This window comes from Xenia sp. Carnegie-2017, unplaced genomic scaffold (genome assembly GCF_021976095.1).
Source record: "Xenia sp. Carnegie-2017 unplaced genomic scaffold, XeniaSp_v1 HiC_scaffold_24, whole genome shotgun sequence".
Classification (NCBI taxonomy): domain Eukaryota; kingdom Metazoa; phylum Cnidaria; class Anthozoa; order Malacalcyonacea; family Xeniidae; genus Xenia; species Xenia sp. Carnegie-2017.
Window position 1 is genome coordinate 10,438,044 of NW_025813487.1, and position 20,125 is coordinate 10,458,168.

At 35.0% G+C, this 20,125-nt stretch overlaps 1 protein-coding gene across 3 annotated transcripts in view; it reads right to left on the bottom strand.

The window, feature by feature from the left end:
* The window catches only part of LOC124450791 (E3 ubiquitin-protein ligase MIB1-like), a 41,743-nt gene that overhangs the window by 7,714 nt on the left and 13,904 nt on the right, over positions 1-20,125 (bottom strand). For all 3 annotated transcript variants that reach the window (XM_047001440.1, XM_047001442.1, XM_047001441.1), the window contains 5 exons: positions 17,976-18,173; positions 16,167-16,318; positions 14,985-15,117; positions 13,552-13,638; positions 12,107-12,235 (listed from right to left, as the gene is read on the bottom strand). In XM_047001440.1, the coding sequence (XP_046857396.1) occupies positions 12,107-12,235; positions 13,552-13,638; positions 14,985-15,117; positions 16,167-16,318; positions 17,976-18,173 (699 nt within the window). The remainder of the gene's footprint in view (positions 1-12,106; positions 12,236-13,551; positions 13,639-14,984; positions 15,118-16,166; positions 16,319-17,975; positions 18,174-20,125) is intronic.

The following is a 20,125-nucleotide window of genomic DNA, read 5'->3' on the forward strand; positions in this document are numbered from 1 at the left end:
GATCTACATTTACAAACATGAAACAATCTTACGTTGTTTACCGGCCTCATGAAATGTTTCCTTTTCTGGCAGTACTTCAGCATCCGTATACCACACAAGTTTGCAGGATGTTTTATAGATAAAAGTGTTTGTGGTTTGAATATGCCTTTCAATATTTGCATTGGTATTTTATATAATCGCAATCGTTGCCAAATCCGGGTGGGCGAAAAGATTTTAATTTTTGAGCCTCGTCTTTCCGCTGACTTTGACAACCAAAATCCGCCATGTTTTTGACCACGTACCACCAGAGCCTTTAATCAGTAAGAGTTGGGACAAACGGTCTGAGGCGAGCGCGGAGCCGCCATTTTGGTTCCCACTTGCAAAGTGAAACTATAACAATACTATTGGAAATTGGGTTTATATGCAAAAGAAGGCAATTTAAGCTTATTCCATGGTAGTGTCAAATATATTAGGAATAATAGCAAGCTCTTTGCGTTTTTTTAACGATTTGCGGCAGACCTGATTTAATTTCATTGGTTTGAGCTTCGTTTGCGGTTTACTAGTTCGTGCTTCAAATTGATCGTGGCCCATTCTAAGAAGTATTTTTCGTACGTGAACGTGTTTTCTCGGCTTATGTTCCGACTTTGTAACAAGTTTTCAAGATCTTTAAGCTTGGTGGCAAGCGGCAATGTTATCCTGGCATCAGTGTCATCAAATAGTAGGACAAGACTTTGTTCGAAACTTCGAATCATAGTAATCATGCAGTTTTGGTCCGGAAAGATTTGTGTTCATGATTTGTAACAATTTAATGGTAGTGAGTGGTTTATGCCCCCCAATTTAATCCAAGCATGACATTTTTTATTCTGAAAGATCACAAAATTTTCTTGCTCAGCAGAAATGACAGACTTTTTTACTCTTTAGTTATTGAAATATGCAATGATTTGACCAAGATGCATTTGGCCTTAAATGTTTTATTCCTTTATATGAAGTTATTTCGCCTTTAACACTTTATAAAGTATTAAAGTCTATTTCTAATAAAGTTTGTTAAGGATTCTGCTGAAAATTTTGGTGAAGCATTTCTTTAAAATGAATATATTATTTCTATAACATGAAACATTTCTGTGGTTGAAGAACAGTCTGTTTGCTATAAATGCTACTGTTTGTAGTCTTTTATACAGAATATGAGTCTGATCCAATCTTTAATTTAGCAAAGAGTTAAATTTTTTGGTTGAGGAATGACAAAACTTCTGTATGTGTTTAATGATCAAACAGGGGGCTCAGCCCGTTTGTTCAAATTCCATGCCTTGTATTGCCAGTGAAATATATATATCAAAAAGCTAGCAGCACCTAAACATATATCAGAAAGCCAGCAATATTTTAATATATATGAGAAAGGCAGCAACAGTTGTAATATACATAAAAAAGCCCAAATAGCTGAAATTATGGAGTTATGCCTCTGTGATCTTATAAACCAAAACCTACAGTTAAAATATCATCAACAAGTCTGGAAGAAGTAATGTTCTACTTTAAGCTACAGAAGTAGGGTACATTTGTACAACTCATTACCAAAAATATACTGTACTCAGCCGTTTCCGTAAATATCCTAATTATAATTACTTCATTTTTAAATGATAAACTAAAATACAAAATACAACATGGAAAATCATAAGAGTTTCTGTGATTTGGTGTAGTTGTTTGTTTTAGTGTGGAAGTGGCTGAGAATTGAGAGGTTGGTAGATTGACCATTTTCTGAACATAATGAGAAATCATCTTCGATTAAAAAACAAGCTTTGGAGTAAGAAAACTATTGAAACTGCATCAGCACGAACTTTGCAATGTTATTTAGCCCAAAATGTTTCTCTACTTGAGTCAGTTAATTGAACCTTATATCAAAAGCAGTTCAGTACAACAATCACCATACGCAATCAAATTTCGCAAGTTCGACGTAAAGGCATTTCTTTCACTTTTTTCGCAATCCTCGATTCTTGCGATATATAATGACATTTAGTAGCCGTCAACAATCAGTTATTACAAACTTATCCATAAAAAACGCAATATTATCTCAAAATACTGTATTACTAGCAGCAATTGCTATATAAACACTAGCTCAAATTTCAAAACTAGGAACCAAAATGGCGGAAATTGATCAGGTGATCAATATTGCCCAATCAACGTAAGCTAAACGGATAACAATAGATGTCCCAACTCTTACTAATAGAGGGCTCTGCGTACCGCCACTGACCTGTATAGTAATTACCTGGACGGGAAGCCTCATCAAAAGTATTATAGATTATTAAAGTGCAACTATGACGAAAATTTTGCCTCTCTTTTTTTTCATAGATTAATAGTGTATGTAAAAAATGCCTTCTGGCGAATTTTTATCGCAATATATTTATTGCTGCTCGAGTTACGTAGCGATAAAACTTGAAGTTTAAGAGCCGCCATATTTGAACTGTCAAGTAGGAAGGTGCTTGTGACGTCTAGTCTTAACTCGCGGCAGTTTACAATATAACACTATAGACAAATAGAGATTTAAAACGTTGTATAACTCATTTTGTTTAACATGCCTTCAACACACTGTGTCGTGCAAGATTACAGTAATAGGTCTGATAGAACTACGGGCATTTCTTTGAATAAAATCCCAAATGACGAGTCTTTGAAACGAATTTGGGTTAAATTGTTCAGACGAAGCGCACAAATTTTAATCCGAGTTCGCGCGAAATTCGATTTATGATATGTTCGAATCCCTTCTCGGATGATTGTTTTGAGCGTTGATTTCATTTGGGTGGTATGACTAGACGGCTCAAACCTAGTGCCGCACCTACTTTTTGGAAGAAATTACCAACACCAACAACGTCAAGAGAGCGGCGACAGGTTAGCACAAGTTACAACTAATATATACCTACATATATTGCAGATGATAAATTTACACAATTTGAGAGAAGCAATAATACATCCAAGCAAACTTCCAATATATAATATACATTTATACTAAGGTTTTAAAGGCAATAAAAAATGAAGTGTCTGTATCCAGCATGAACAAAGAAGATTTAAACATAACTGGCTTTAAACCTAAAGAAGCTGCTATTTGAAGAACAAATTCGTTTAGGCAAACTTCGTTAAAGACAGGGTGATCCAAAATTCATTTCCTTTCTATTTCCATGCAGCATCGGCACTCTTGAGGGTTGACAACAAGATCCAACGAACAATGGCCACATTCACACCTTTAATATTGGCCAAATGGTATGTTTCCATAAAGTTATCATAGCTAACGGCAGACGATTCAGATCAAAGTAACACACTAAGAATGACCTCTTACCATGAAGTAACATCAACACGGGCATCAAAACGATCTTGCAGCAAGTTCCCAACCCGCCGTTCTTCTGCGACTGCAGCTTCGTACTTAGTAATTTCATCGGGCGAAGCAAGCGCTTTAATATTATCGGCAAATGACAAAATTTCCGAATTAGATTCGTCCGAATTTGCCGTTATAAATTCCGATGAAGAAACCAATGCGTTGGTCTCGATCGAAGACTCTGAGAGCGAGCTAGATCTCGATTAATTTGACATTTGTTTGCTCTATTGATGTATTATTTTGTATACTTTCCCATGGGCACTTCTTGCCATGCTAACACTTTGACGTCACAGATGTTGCTGATTTCATATATTCAAAACGACCGATTTTAATGGCGGACAGGAAAATAAGACATTTCAAATGTTCACAACTTCCTTGTTATATTATTTTTGCTTACATTTTACGAAAGCAATAATTGATATGTGTTTAAACTATTGAATGCTAAAATCGATGATTTTTTATCGTTAAGTTTTCGTCATAGAAGCACTTTAAGAGCAGATGTTGTCAAAAACATGGATGCCGCCATACCTTACATGGCAAATTTTTGATGAAATTGTCAGCGGAGTTGCACAGGCTCAGATTAAGGAAACTTTTCTCCCTCCTGATTTCTACCAACAATTTGGTATCCATGCGATTATAAAAAAAATCAAAAGTATAACTCCAAACGCAAAATCTTTTTAAAATCTCATCAATAATACATTCTGAAAACGTGTGTGATATACAGTTGCCGAAGAACTTCCAGAAAAGGAAACATTTCAATGGTTTTATGAGACCGCCGGTAAGCAAGATAATAATGTTTTCATCGCTCAAAGTGTTGAGTCTTCAATATTTATTATTTTGTTTTACTAAACTAGTAGTGTGATGGCATTTATTTTGTTAACTTTTTTACCACTAACTTATGATTTAATTGATGTTGGTTTTGGTCCAATCATTTATTTATGTAAATGCATGTCATAAGCTTTGAAGTTGCCAATTCTTTTCGAGATGTGCATATCTTGCATCAAACAAATCAACAAAATCTTCCATTTATTGTGAATTGAGTTTAGGCTTATTAGTTCCAGGAAATAGATTAGGATCGGTTCCAATTATTTTTCCGAAAACATGATAGGAAGTTAAGAATAGTTGTGCTGAAATTGTGCTGAAATTGAATGCCAACAAAATTAAGGAACACTGTGGTACATATAGTACCACAAAAATTAATTTAATTCAACCCCTAGCTTGTTTTGAACAAATTAACAGATTACCAAAAATAAAGATATTGAATACGGGCGAAGATTTGCTCAATGCTTCTAGTTTGTGAATAACGCTTTGCGTTTTTGTAAATAAAGTATGCATTGTAAGGGTAAACATGCTCATAAAACAAAAAAGAATTTTTTGGATATTATTGAGCTAACATTTGCTACTACTAACCAAACAATTTTGCTTTCATGCAGCAACAAACAATGTTATGTCAAAGAAACCAATATGCTACAATTTCAAAAGTGATAATTTCTAATAAAAAAATTCAGTACCATTCAACAGTTGGTCCTGAGTTGTGGTAAAGTTTTCTTCATCCTGTTGTAATCAACACAATTCAGTATCCTAGCAATTTGCTTGTAGCAAGGTCAATTCAAAACTTAATGACAACAAACTTAGCCAGTATGTATATAGCAGTTGACATGCAGCAGCTGTAGGGTTAGATCAGTCAAGGTAGTTGAATTAAACTGTTTGAGAACAGTTTAGTCGTCCGTGGAAGATATAGATGACTTGCATAGTTTGTTTACGTTTTGCAGGCTGGGGAAGATTCGGCCGAGTGCTTTTAGGAAGCACTAGCAACACAGAAAAATGCCGTCAAGAGTGGTTTTTGAATTAAATTGTCATTTAACCATAACAAAAATTCTCTGCCGTACATTTTCATCGTATTAATGTGTGCAGTACATAAAACGCTACAGCATATCTTCATAATTTAGGCAGGGGCGGATCTAGAGTATGTCAAATCCGTCGCGCGACCGATGTTTGAAATTCAAAAATGACCTATTCATATTAATTAAAAATTCATTAATTATTCTTACTTTATTATAGCATTTGCTTCATGATAAAAACTCCAGCTTTATTTATTATTGAAAACTAATGACTAATCCAATGAATATCTCGTTGGTAACCAGATCAGTTGAATTTTAATTGACCTGGAATAACCAACTGATAAGCGGGGTGGCTTGACCATTGAGTTCTATAATAACTGGAGCGGCTATCTCAAGCGCGGCCTTAGATATCTGATGACGCCAAAAAAAAGGCGGATTTCGTCCTTTGCCGCTGAGATTTACCGAAATTGACCGCTTTTCCGAAAATTTCACAATTTCCCACTCCCTCCTGAGGAAAGAGTGAGGAAAATGTATGTGTGTATTTTGGATTCGGCAAGCAATTTTTTGATGAAAATCAAGGTAAAAACCTTAATTCATAACAGCGAGTCAACTGTGGTTGTCAGTTATCTGCTCCTACGAGGATGCATTTATAACTATCGACGAAAGAGCTATATGTCGGCTACACATGTATGAATGCAGATGTGCGTCGTTTTCTTAACAGCGTCAAACTTGTTTGATCGATTAAACTCTTTAGTCTATACAAAAAAGTATATCATAGTTCATCTCCACGGTTCACGAGAGAGAAGTTAGCTTATTTGTTATCATTGCTATTTTGCTTCTTTTCATGCAATGGGCGATGGCTTTTTTCGCCACAATTGTAAGATTTTTACTTGTTTCTTTAAAAAAGTACATATTAAATCTCTGGATATTTACGGATTTTCTGTAATTGAGTTTCATGTGAAATTTCAAAAAGACTCAAGTCTGCATAGGTTTGGTAAATGAAAACAAACAATATTGTATAGAAATTACTTTAAGTAACCTTTTTGTGATGTTCTGAAGTGCAACTGCATCAAATACTTGTACAGTTGTAGCACATTTTGATTTTGTTGTATTGATATATGAATTGGGCAAAGTGCAAATAATGATCAAAACACTTATGCTTCCAATGATGTTTATAATTCATTTGTAGTTTTAATACTTCTACCTTTCTTTTTCACTTTGTTTTGTTTTTCCTATATTTGCAATATAAGTGCACTTTAATTTGAATGATTAACACAGTCTTCACCTCAATAATAAATTTCATAAGCAGTTGGTAGTGCATTTTGTTCTCTGAGTATCCACATCTGGTGTTTTGTTCATACAAGAATGATGAAGTGCAAGTAGATATGTCATAGCAAGGCAATAAAACCAAATGAATTACATTCCTATAGTGTACTTTTATGCTAGAAGCTTAAAAGCTTTTTAGAAATTAGAAAGTTATTGGATTATATTACCTCTATATCATCAATCTCATGATAAGAAATAAGAAGCAAAAAATTTGTAGAAAAGCTTTGAAAAGTGAAAAACTTTTCTTTAAAAAAGCAGCAATAATGCATGATAAATCTCCATTCTGTACTCTGATAGGTAAATAAGCTCAAATTTTTCTTGAAGAAATATAAGAAATATATAAGAAATATACAGTACAGTAACTTTAAAGGTTTCATCACTGAATCTTTAATGCTTCAGTATAGTGCATTAGATATTAGTAACATTCAAACAACACTCAACTAAAATATTTTGATAAAGATATGACATGATTTAAACATTAAGTTACATAAAACCCAATGGCTTATACAGTTTGAAGCTTCACATCTGCATCGAGTCATCATCAATCTCAGTACAAATGTTTACATAGACACAAACTTTATGGCCTTCCATTTTACATGTTTGTGAATTGACATTTCATTAAGCATCAAAACACACACAACCTTCTTGCCATCTTTCTTTGGATCATGAACTTTAACTTCAAAGCATTCAAGGCATCCTTAGTGAATCCATTGTCTCCATCCATAGAATTTGACCACAATCAAATTAAATAACTCTGGATAGGGCAGACAATAAATCAATTATCTTTACAGCATTATCATTTTTTAAGACTCTGCCTGGTCAATAACATCTTCCAGTCATCTTTACTCCTTGATCTTCCCTGCATGTTGTCAGCAAATAGAACATAACAAGCTCTGCTCCAAATCATGGGTACCGTTGGGGCTGATCATTTCTTTTTTGATACTTACTCACAGAGTAAAATGTGTGCAGGGTCTTTTTTGCTTTAGGGAAACTATTTTGCAAATAAATGGGTACGATTTCATGCATTAACAAATGACAGAAAAGTATGCAGAATTTTATAAACAAAAACAGGAAAACATCAGTATATTTGGCGTTCAAGTCAGTCTTAAAAAATACGATCTTTAATATGTATTTTATGGCTTTTCAAGTGTATACATAATTGCTTTTCAATCGTTGACGGACTAACAAAACAAACAACTACCTCACCTGTGAGAAGCGATATGTTCCTTTTTGTGGAAACTACGACATCCAACAATTGAACGATTGAAGTGTTGGCATTATAAAAGAAATGCCAAAAAAGAATCGTCACAGAATGTGGAACTAACGATATCCATATTCTGTGATATCGTGTTTGTTTTTGAAAAATTCTTTATAATTTACTATAGACACCAGGGGGAGGTCGAGAATATTATTTTTCGGCAAAGCGATCATTTCAGCGGAAATACGTCCTTTGGCCGCCATTTTTTTGGCATCCTCGCCCCAGTAAAGTTAGCCCCTCCAGTTATTATAGAAATCAATGGGCTTGACTGGTTCGACGGATAAAGGAGTCTATGAACGCCAAAACGCTTATTTTATTGGTCAATGGCCAGATCAGTGGACAGTCTGGAATGGTCTCGCCTGATAAGAGGGGGTGGCCCGACGTATAAGGGAGTCCGATTGCTATCTTACAATTGGTTCATTTGAATTTTTGTTTTATTGTGATTGGTTTGACGGATTTCGACTGATAGCCAACTGAACTAACATAGTCAAGCTCACTTGAAAGATTGTTTTATGCAGTGCGGTGTTTGAAATTAAATGTAGATATGATGTTCGCACTTTTCTAGACAATTTAAGCAACTGTCTCATGAACCTGAAAAATTCACGTGACTCAACGGGATTCGAACCCATAACCTCTGCGGTGCCGGTGCAGTGCTCTGACCAAATGAGCTATGAAGTCACACAGTGGTGAGCAGGTCAATTTTGTTAGGCTGATGTTTCCTCGTGAAAGGAATGTCATATGAAAGATTGTTTTATGCGGTGTTTGAATTGAATTTTTGATCGTTTCATAGTAATTTTTATAAGCATTATAGAAACTAAACTACAATCATATGGAATTTATGGAAATCTTTTACAAATTCATATATTGACATGAATGCTGCTGTCCAAACTGTGAATTTTTTCAAGAGGGTGAAAAATTTATGGATAAATTGTAAATGCTTGGCAAAGACGATCTCGCGAGCGACATTTCAGTCATTGATGTTCAAAAGAAAGCCAACATTGTTTTGAGTTTTATCAGCAGAAATTTACATCCAAAATCGTAAGTTAAGGACAAGTGAAGTGTATGCATGAATGTAGCCATAAGGCATCATACTATTATTTACTTTATCATAAACAAATATTTGGGGCTTTTCAGTTTATGATCATTGATCATTCAATCATTGGACAGTTATACTAAATATTGTTTAAGATTTGAGAAAACTAACATTGATTACATGAGAAGCTATTTACTATAACCTGTGATTTTGAGTCTTCTGATCCATGAAGCTTTTTATTTTGACAATTTGACTGGAATGGTATTAAACCTGAGTATTTCACATACATGAAATGTTGTCCCATGTCACATATTGTCCCCTTTTCTAACTGAACACCTCATGTAGAGATGTAAAGGTGTGTTAATCTACGGCTCATACCAGATTGTTTGCCATAAATTTCAAAGGGCTATTGATGTATGAAAAGCATTTTCTATAAAGTAAAAATGTCTTTCTATGTATGCAGATAAACATGAAATTTGGCAAAACAGCAAAGTATTTTTCATGATCACTAGGTAATTTTTCTGATGATCATTATAATTTCTAAACTAAATTATTTCAGATTTACATTTAAACGAGCTTTGATCATATGAAAAGATATTTATCATCACCAGTAAGCATGACACATGAACCAATTTTAACATTCATGTAATTATATAATTACAGACATGTTGGTTACACTCTGTTTGTATTTGCAAATACAATGCTACTAGTGATGGCTATATAGCACACCTTGCATATACCTACAGAAGATAATAGTCTAGTGAAATGCCTAATAAACATTTATGGCATTAAGCTGTCCTTAACTACAAATTTTACTCTGATAATTTTGCTCAATCTTTGGCAGAAAAAAATTTTGAGTTTTTTCTCAAAAAGTGAATTTGCTGGCACTGATGTGGAAATGGGTAAAGGGTTACAATAAACTTGCATTGTTTGAAGTCTGAGCTTTTCTATATCTATGAACTGTCACTTGTAGTACCAAATTTCTAACTTAACTCATTACATAGAGGTTTGAATGGGGGTCTCTAGGGGGTCTATGCCTGACAACTTGGTAGAAATTTATAAAGACTATATCTGTTTTGAATAGCATTATTGTAAAATAAATTTTACGTTCCTAGACATGCTAATGAGCCATATATTTGGCATGATAATGAGCCTAAATATTTGGCAAAACATTCAAGTATTGTTCCTAGACATGCTAATGAGCCATATATTTGGCATGATAATGAGCCTAAATATTTGCCAATTTCTCAGGAGAATGCCTCAGACCTCCCCAGATGCAAAGCGCCTCCGATGTTTTATGACTGATGTTTGAAAAATCCTAGATCCGCCACTGGATTTAGGGGCTTCGATGGTGGTTTAAACCCAATGTGTAATTATGAATTGAGCTGCATTAGCTATCAGGAGAGAGAGACTGATAAAATAAATTTTCAAGCGAAAGTTTTCATCCAAAATTTCCTTTTGGCATCCATGTTTTGACAACAGTTTCCAGGCCCCTTTTCCCTCCATGTAATATTAGTGAGCTTTAGCAAATGTCCGACTACGAGAACGAGTACGAAGTTTGACCGTGTAAGGGAATACCACGAGGAAGTCTGTTGTCGTTGTCGCTTCGTCAAAATTTGGTTTTAGCTATAAACAACAGAACGAGCCTTTTTATTTTGAAAAATACTGACGTTTGCGAAGCAGCTACGGCTCCATTTGTCAATAATGATATCAATTAATCGGTAATAATGATTTTGCGAGAACATAGGACTCTTTAGAGTAAAAAATCTTCACTGTTTTAAATTTTACGTACGATATATTTATACTATTTTATTGTTTGTTTACCGTTCACTTTGCGTACGAAATATATGAAAGTTTTCAAGGTAATATTTTGTTTTTAAATGTACATATGCGCTCAAAAAAGGTTCTAAAGTAAAGCCTGGATGCTCAAAAATAGTACTGTAAACTAATTTCTTACACAGCGAAAAAATATACCTACTTTCTTTGCTTAACAAGACATCGTAGTCGCGACTACGAATTTTTTACAAAACTTCGTACTCAGATTGATGACGGCTACATTTTGTTGTTGTCGCAACAATGTTTTCGCGCCAAAATGTCGTACTCTCGTGGCTAAAGCTCCCTAATGAGTACAACTAGGACTGTTATATAAAAATTTTTTGACAATACATTCATTTTTCTGAAAAATAAGCAGTGACAAACGGAATACAGCAATGAGCAGTCAGTTGAAGATGTTGACGATTACTGTTTTCAGTCGGCAGAATGTTTACATGACTCGAGAGATTTAGTTTTCTGTCCGTACTGATTTATCTGACATATACTAAATAGATCAAAAATATTGTACATGTAAGACATACGTAAAAAGCACATTTCATTGTTTATTTTTTTATCAAATTCATAGTGGAGAATGAGAAAAACAATGTTTTAAAAACACTACGGCTTTGCTTTTTCGCCGAACTTGCCTTCTTTCATCCAAAATTTCCCCATTCATAAAAGAGTGTCCAAAATTTGCATGTTCTTAAAAAGCTATCAGCTATGTTTGACTTTTGGTGAAATGCGGCTTGATTTAGCTCAACAAACGAAAGAACATAACCTCTATTAAAATTGTTAATCGTTTTTCATTCGGAAAATGAACAAGACCGCGCGTTTGTATGGTATCCAGGAGCCTGGATCATACCTACAAAACCGCGCAAGGGCCTGGATCATACCTACCAAAAAGGTTAGCACTATTTTCCACCCAGCAAACCGCCCTTTACTTTGAAATATAATATTATACACAATATAATATTTTGCACAATCTAATATTTTACACAATATAATCTTTTATATAATATTTTACACAATCGTCGAAAAACGACATATTTTCCAGCCAGGATTATAAGTTTATAACTTAAGGTGGTTGCATGAAAATTTATACTGCAACATTTATCTGTAAATATTTTCATATGTTGATATTAAAAACTGTATTATAAAAATATAAAATTACTCGCCATCTCAAAACGACCTAGCACCAGTACTTGCATGGTTTCCTTTTAGCTTTTAGTTCTTTCCCATTAGCCGCCATCTTTAATTTATTTCCGATTGTGTAAAATATATTATTTCAAAGTAAAGGGCGGTTTGCTGGGTGGAAAATAGTGCTAACCTACCAAAAAAGCATCATGCTTGGCTTCAAAGATGGCGGCGAAGTTATCATTCCAGTTATTTATGGAGTTCACTGACTCGTAGTCGTACTCTTGCTAAAGCTCGCTAATGATTCATTAAACGAATTATAAAGCAAAACACAGCAACATGGACACATTAGTTATTATCGACAATACCTTCCCGACATCTGGCTGATCTTGAAGCAATCTTAGTTGCGAGAGAGTATGATATCTTAATGCTTCATGTAAGGCTGTGTCACCATCTCTGTCTGGAACATCTAGCCTCGCTTTCTCACGAACGAGAAGCTGGAAAAATGAAAGACACGACTGAGTTAAAAGAAACTAGTTCACATAAAGGCTTCATCATAAATGAGCAAAATAGCAAAATATAAAATTGTATTTTCACTTTCTAGGTGAGCGCACGTGATTGTATATTAGAGTGATTTAGCAAACACGACGTTTCGTCTAAGACGCTGTGAAAAAGGCGTGGCACGCGCCTTTTACTTCCGGTTCAATCGACGACGGCAGTCGTGTTAACGACGACGACGTGAAAACACATAACTTGACGTCGTATCGACGGCTGAAAAAACATAATTTTTAGACAAAAATAAGGAAATATCCTTGATATTTGCTTGTAAAAGATTATAAAGACCTACATATAATCATTTGAGAAAAATTGCGAATGTTTTGTTTCCTGAAGCGAAAAACAAAACAAAAACAACCCAGGGTCTGCTCTAATTTCGGGGTTTCTAGCAGTCAAAACAATTTTAGTCACAAAGCTGTATGTCGATGATTTTGCTTTTATTTATAATTTTATTGAAATCAATATACTGCAGTATATTTTCGATATCAAAAAATTAGTTTAAAACTATAGGAAAACACAATTCAGCAGAAAAATTGCCGAAATGGACGAAACTTTTTTATCATTTGACGAAGTCCTACAAAAGGTTTGCTAAATCGTAAATACTTTACGACGTGGTGGCGTCCTAGCCCCAGATCCCTCGCGAAAATTTGACGACGTCTTAGACAAAACGTCGTGTTTTCTAAATCACTCTATTGACTAGTCTGTTGAGTCTTTGACATAACGTCTTTATCAGGAGTGCTCTGATGTTGAAACTTGAGTCCTTAAATACTCCAGTCTAGTGTCTTCACCAGGAGTGATGGGATGTAGAAACTTGAGCCCTTATATACTCCAGTCTAGTGTCTTCATCAGGAGTGATCTAATGTTGAAACTTTAGTTCTTTTATACTCCAGTCTAGTGACTTTGTTAGGAGTGATCTGATGTTGAAACTTGAGTCCTTATATAGTCCAGTCTAGTGTCTTCATCACAAGCAATCTGTTGTTGAAACATAAGTCCCTATACACTCCAGTCTAGTGTCTTCATCAGGAGTGATCTAATGTTTAAATTTGCAACATTATGAAGATCACAACAAGACGGATCAGTTAAAAAACATGAATCTTTCAGTCTAGCACTCTCCAAAGAAAAATTGGAATTTTCCAACAAACTCAAGTCTGTCGTTTTGATAATTAATTGGAAGCTTCGAGATTTTGAAACCGGGGCATACTTCACTCGTTACTACACGCCACCAAGTACTTGTAACTATATAATTATCATCACTTACTCTCACTATTTGAGTGTGTTGTCTTTCCACAGCAAGATGAAGCGGAGTTTGAAGGTTGATATTTTGAATATTTATATCGGCTTTGCCCTGTTTTATAAAACAACAATGCACAAAGTTCAAGATGAACAAATCCCAACTGACGGCCAGGTGATCTTATGCTGAGATATCAACCAATCAGAGTTAAAAACAATAGAAAAGTAGAAATCAAAAAAGTCCAATTGCAGCCTTGATTTCGAGACACTATCCTGCAGCCAGTCCGTATGTTTTAGTCCTGCTGCTATAAATAAATTCTGAAAACTTTTCATAATTCATCTCTTTGGAAATTTTTTTCAATGAGTGAACTGGGAAAATTTTTTAAAGCACGATTACATAAGTTTAACCTATCGTTCCGTTAATATTTTAACCAATCGGCGTTCGAGAAGAAATGCCCGAATAGAAATTTTTTTTATCTAACAGATCAATAATGATAATTTGTGAGAGATATAGCGACGATAATTTTTAGAATCACCTAAAACGATACTATTTTCCACAAAAAACACATACTTTGAAGGATAGTGCCCCTGTCAGCAAAAGTTTTTATTCGCGATATCATAGTTAGGTGCGATTTCCAACGTATCAATGAAGGATGCTTTTTAGGTTAGTGAAATCTGTCTATTGTTATGGCTGTTTAAACTTGTCAAAAATTCGCCTTTTCATGGACCTTGTCTGTCGTCAAAAAAGTCTGAAATGACTTACTTTTAAGGCGTCATGCAAGGGACTATTCAATAGAAGATGTATATACAAACTACCACGAATGACATCAGACTTTGGTTTGCCGCCATCACAAGAAAACGATTTGATCAAATTCAAAAAATTTTTCACCGATATGTTTGACACTACACCTGGTTTCAACATTGCAAATAAAAGTTTTTGCTGATAAAGGCACTTTAACTGAAGTTTTGCACTTAAAGGCGACGTGCCTAAACTCGCTTTCAAAAATCGCTTTCATATATTAAATTTAAATATGATCTAGTATATTTTATATCTATATCCAAAATATTCACTTGATATAAGGTTATCTTCCCGTAAGCAAATCACCGTGAAGTACGCTAAATATAGAGATCTATTTCTAACCTGCATTTGTTAACCGACAGAATACGATAGCTACTACGTATATGGTCAACCTGGGCATGCTCACCGACAGGTTACGGTACTTTACGGTCAACCTGGGCATGCTTACCGACAGATTACCGTACTTTAATGTTAGCCTGGGGATGTTAACCGACAAATTACGGTACTATACGGCTAACCTGTGCTTTCTAACCGACAGATTACGGTGCTATACAGTCAATTTGGTGTGCTCACCGGGGCAGTCTAATTGAGAAAGCTTTCATTTATTAATACCTGTTTGATACCTGGGCAGTCTAATTGAGATAGCTTTCATTTATTCATACCTGTTTGATAAGAAGTTCCGCTACTTCAACATGATTATTTAATGCAGCCAAATGTAGAGCAGAGTATCCGTCATCCTTTTTTTCATCAATGATCCACGCTCCGGGCAGTTTACTTAATAATATTTTCATTGCACTAAAATGAAGGAGGAAAAGAAGTTTTGATTGATAATATGTACATATATCTTATAAAATGTATACATAAATTTACATAAAAAAAATAATTGGATTCACGTGTCTACTATATTGTTTAATACATACGTAGTATCTACGTATGAAACATAAACTATAATATAATGTGGAACAATTGCTGTTTGACACAACATTTCGAGCAATCATTCTAAATTTTAATTACATTATGAAGTGTTTAAAGGATCTCAGACAACAAGAATACCTTACACACTGAACACCATGGAAGGAACAGTTTTACTTTAATTTCCATTATCTTGAAATCAAGTAGCTATATGATCTCAGACAACATAAATACCTTAATCACTAAACTCTTTGGAAGGAGTAGATTTACTACTATGGAAGGAAAAGACTTAATTTAATTCCTATTATCTTGCCATCAAGTATTTATACGTTCTCAAAATACAGGTTTACCCAACTTTCTGAACAGCAAAAACCTATGTAGTCACAAACAGATTTGTTTTTGAAAGGCACCCTTAAAGCAAAGTCTTAGGCAGACACTCTCAAAATTTTCTTTCCATCACGTCAGTGAGAAGAGCCTCAGAGCAACATCGTAAAAGCGACGTCAGTGAGAAGAGCCTCGGAGCAACATCGTAAAAGCGAGTCAGTGAGGAAAGCCTCAGAAGAATATCGTGAACATGATGTAAGTGAGGAAAGCCTTAGAATAATATCGTCAGAATGACGTCAGTGAGGAAAGTCACAGAACAATATCGCGAACATGACGTCAGTGAGGAAAGCCTCAGAACAATACCGTGAACATGACGTCAGTGAGGTAAGTCTCAGAACAATACCGTGAACATGACGTCAGTGAGGAAAGTCTCAGAACAATATCGTGAACATGACGTCAGTGAGGGAAGCGTCAGAACAATATCGTGAACACGACGTCAGTGAGGAAAGTCTCATTACTATATCGTGAACATGACGTCAGTGAGGAAAGCCTTACAACAATATCGTGAACATGACGTAAATGACAAGAAAAAATCACAGTCATCATACCTTGGGTTTCCACGTAATGCAGCGTGTTGAAGAGAGTTGAAACCATTGTTATTGGACAAAGTCATGTCCGCACCCCCTTCCAGTAGGAGAGTAACAATATCATCACGTTTCTTAGCGATAGCATCGTGCAGGGGGGTGTCGCCATCCACATCCTGAAAAAAAATACTGAAATGAACGACTACTAGAAACGGCATACATGCATCGACCGTACTACGATATTAAATGAAGAAAAATACAAGGCGAAGGACAGTAGCGGATTCAGTTGAGAATACATCATTATAAATATATTTCAAATACAAAATATTTTACAAATAAACTTATTGGTGATATTCTGATCCTTAAATATTCTTTAGAAATTTCTAACAAACAGCATTATAGTTTAAAGTATTTTGAATGTTTGTGTTTTAGCAGTTCTTATCAGAGCTGCCAAGGCTGTAGTTGTTATTCATGGCAAATATGCATGCTTCTCCAGGAAACATACGACGTTGCGTAGCAGAGTTATCATGATATAGGGAAAGAAACAGCGATGTAAACAAAGCGGAGTAGCGCAAGTCTGCACAAGTCAACCTTGCTCATCAAAACATGAAGAGATTGATATCTCTGCATTTATTATATGCGCAATATCCTCATCACGACCATAGAAGGTTGTCAAGAATAATTTGCAAATAAAATTGCGAATATCGTTTTAAGGTTGGCAATACCAAATGCTGACCTGAATTTCAAGAACTGTTAAATTTACTCGGTCACTTAGTCTGCCATGTTTAGCAATGCTAAGTATTAAACATGGTCATTTGCCAAATTTGCTGTTTGTGTTTGTTAGAGCTTCACACTTTGAAGAGATTGCTGTTTCATGATCACAAGTTTAGCGGTTTTAGACATTTTGTGCGTTTCCTATCGAGCCAATTTACTTATATATATGATAAAAAGATGTAGTCAATATTTTGGAAAAACATTTTCAGTAATCTTAACTTCATAGCTCTGCAAAACTTAATTCCTCTATTTGAAATCGAGCTCGCCTTGAGTGAGGCAACGAATAGGTCTTGTTTTAAATAAACTTAAAACGTACCATTAATGATACCGGGGGGGACGGTTTTTTAAAAGGCGATTAACGCTAACCCAGAGTTAAATTTAGACGAAAAGTAAATGCAACTGACGTTGTAAATTCTCATCAGAAGCGAAAATGACCTCTTCATTTGGGAAAATCTTCACTCACAAATAACTGATATTAGATATACGACCTTGATATTTGTCCTTGAAAGCTACAAATTTTCCCCTAAAACAACAATTTTCGGCCTTGATCGATAGAAATTTATCGAAACAACACGCAACATATTTCACGTTGAAGGAAAATTTCATTAGATAGGTGGCTACAAACACGCGAAATAATTCAATTATACATGCTACGATCAATGTAAGTAAATACGACAAAACGCAAGAAAGACAAGTGAAAAAGGTTTTTATCAATAGTTTCCAAAGCAGGTCTGAAAAGTTTCCAAAGCAGGTCTGACAACGTTGTAATGAATCAAATTTACAAATATCGGTTTTAAATAGGCATTTCCAATGCAGAATGCCAATCTGAGTTTAAAAGGCTCCGTGATTACTTAGTCACTGAGTACAGCCATGTCTATTGTCTATATAGTATGATCAAGGTTTTGAAACAGTAAAATTGGAAAATACTTTGTTAGATTAAAAATACAATACTATGTGTGGCTGAGCTCAGAGACCAAGTATACTTATATCATATTTATTATATTGCCTGGGCTTGGTTCTTTCCAATTCAAAGAGGTAAATATTTCCCCTACGACTGACCTGTAAACTGGAGTGACATTTAAGATCTAACATCGTCTTGACAACCAGCACGTGACTTTTATTGACGGCTACATGAAGCGGAGTTTGACGTCTTTTGTTTCGCGCGTTTAGGTCGGCGCCCGATCTTCCTAATTCTCTTACAACATCGGCTTCGTCACCAAATGCAGCATGATGCATCGCACGGTCGCCATCTTTGTCCTACAAACGACAAGCTTTAGATGCGATGATGTTTATCATGCAAATTTTGGGAAAGGAAAGAAGAGAAAGAAGCTAGCCCGATGACAATCGCAAAATTAAGAGATTCAGGATGTAAAATAGATGCCAGATTCCGGCATTTTTACGGCGCTAGCTGCCGACTTTTCGACGGGAAGGGACATGGTTTTTTTTAATTCCATGCCCAAAATCCTAGATTATAAGCCTTAATTTAATGAATCCTTAAATCCTTAAGGGTTTAATCAGGGCCAGGTTTCGGCACTACAACCAAATTCGTTTTAATTCGCCGATATTTTTAAGAAGCTAACCTTTCTTTCAATTAGTAATGAAGTATACGTGCAATAACGCTTAAAATAATGAATGTTCACAAAATTAAATTGCACAGCAAAATTTTTATAGGTTAACTTTGTTATTGTTGTGAAGACATCTTTTTGTGAATTCGTTTATCTTGGCATCTTATGCTACTTCTGTACTTTTTGTTATGCATAAACGTCTTCGTTCTTGAAGAGTTTACGTCTCCTCAATCGCAGAAACCACCGACAAAATTAAATAGCCGGCACTAATATGACATGTATCGAAAAAGCCTATAAAATAATGTCTGTTTTTCAAGAGTTATTTCAAACCATGAGAAATCCATTTCAAGATCAACGTCAAAGAATCTAAGTGAGGAACAGGATAGAAAAAAAACAAACACAACAGAAGCTACGCATATAACTATAGAGCCCTGTCTCAGAGTTATATCGTCAATCGTGTCATAAATTGATAAAATATGTTTGGGTATATGTAGCTACACGAAACACATATAGGCACTGGCAAAACTTCTATAAAAATTCCACAAGAGTTTTAAATTGTGTGTTAGCAATTACCTGACATGAAATAATCTTAATTTTTAGTTCAATATTCTTAATTACATCATTTTATTCCATTGTTGTAGTAATTCATTTCCTTAAAAGTGCTAATCTTTTTTATTATTTCATATTGTAACAAATTAAAATAGAAAAGTGACAAAGATTTCGAGAGAAAATAACGCTTAAATACAGCGCTCAAAAAGGCCGAATCCATTTCATTTTAGCTCAGTCAAAGTCGGTTTTCAAAGGCAAATACATACGTTTCCTTATGTTACCATGCATCGGCTGACTAGAATGTTTTGGGGAAAGGTATGAAAATTTGGTTGGTAAAACCACAGGCAGGTCCATACAACGGTTTGACCGTTGTAAGAGAAACTTTTACTTCTTTCAAATGAGAGGGGAGCGTAAGAACAAAATCCAAAGTAAATAAGATAATATAATGAGGAGCGTTCGAGCGTTTTATAAACTAAATATTGTATTGAATTTAAAAACTTGAACATTGAGGTCAGGGTTAGTTTTGTTAATGTGGAGTGCTTCTTTGATTTTAAGGGTGAATGAGGTGTCGGCAGTGTCGATGATTTTGAAACAAGAGGGTGAATAGTTGGTTTTGCATGAGTGAGATTTAAGAAGGTGTCGGTAGATGTGAGAGTTTTTGTCTGTTATGGTATGTTCCCTGATTCTGGTGGATAAATGGCGCGAAGTTTCGCCAATGTATCGGGAATTACATCCCGCGCAATTGAATTCATATACCACCATAGATTTAATTGAATCAGGGATTGGGTCTTTAAATGAGAAAAGGTTTTTGATTTTGAATGATGTGAAAATTAGTCGAATGTCAATATCTGTACAGAAGCGTTTCATAATGTTTGTAAGTCTGCGTTGAGTGTGTCGTGAGTAATGTCCGATGTATGGTAGTTTGAAGTATAGAGTTGTTATTTTGGAATTTTCATTTGTGTTGGTTGTGATCGTCGTGACAGGAGTTTCGGTGTCTAGGTTGAGGTTGTTGCTATGTTTGTTGTCGAGATATCGTTTTACGGTTCTGTTAATAAAGTGAAGTGGGAAAGAGTTTCGTAAAGAGTGGATGTGATG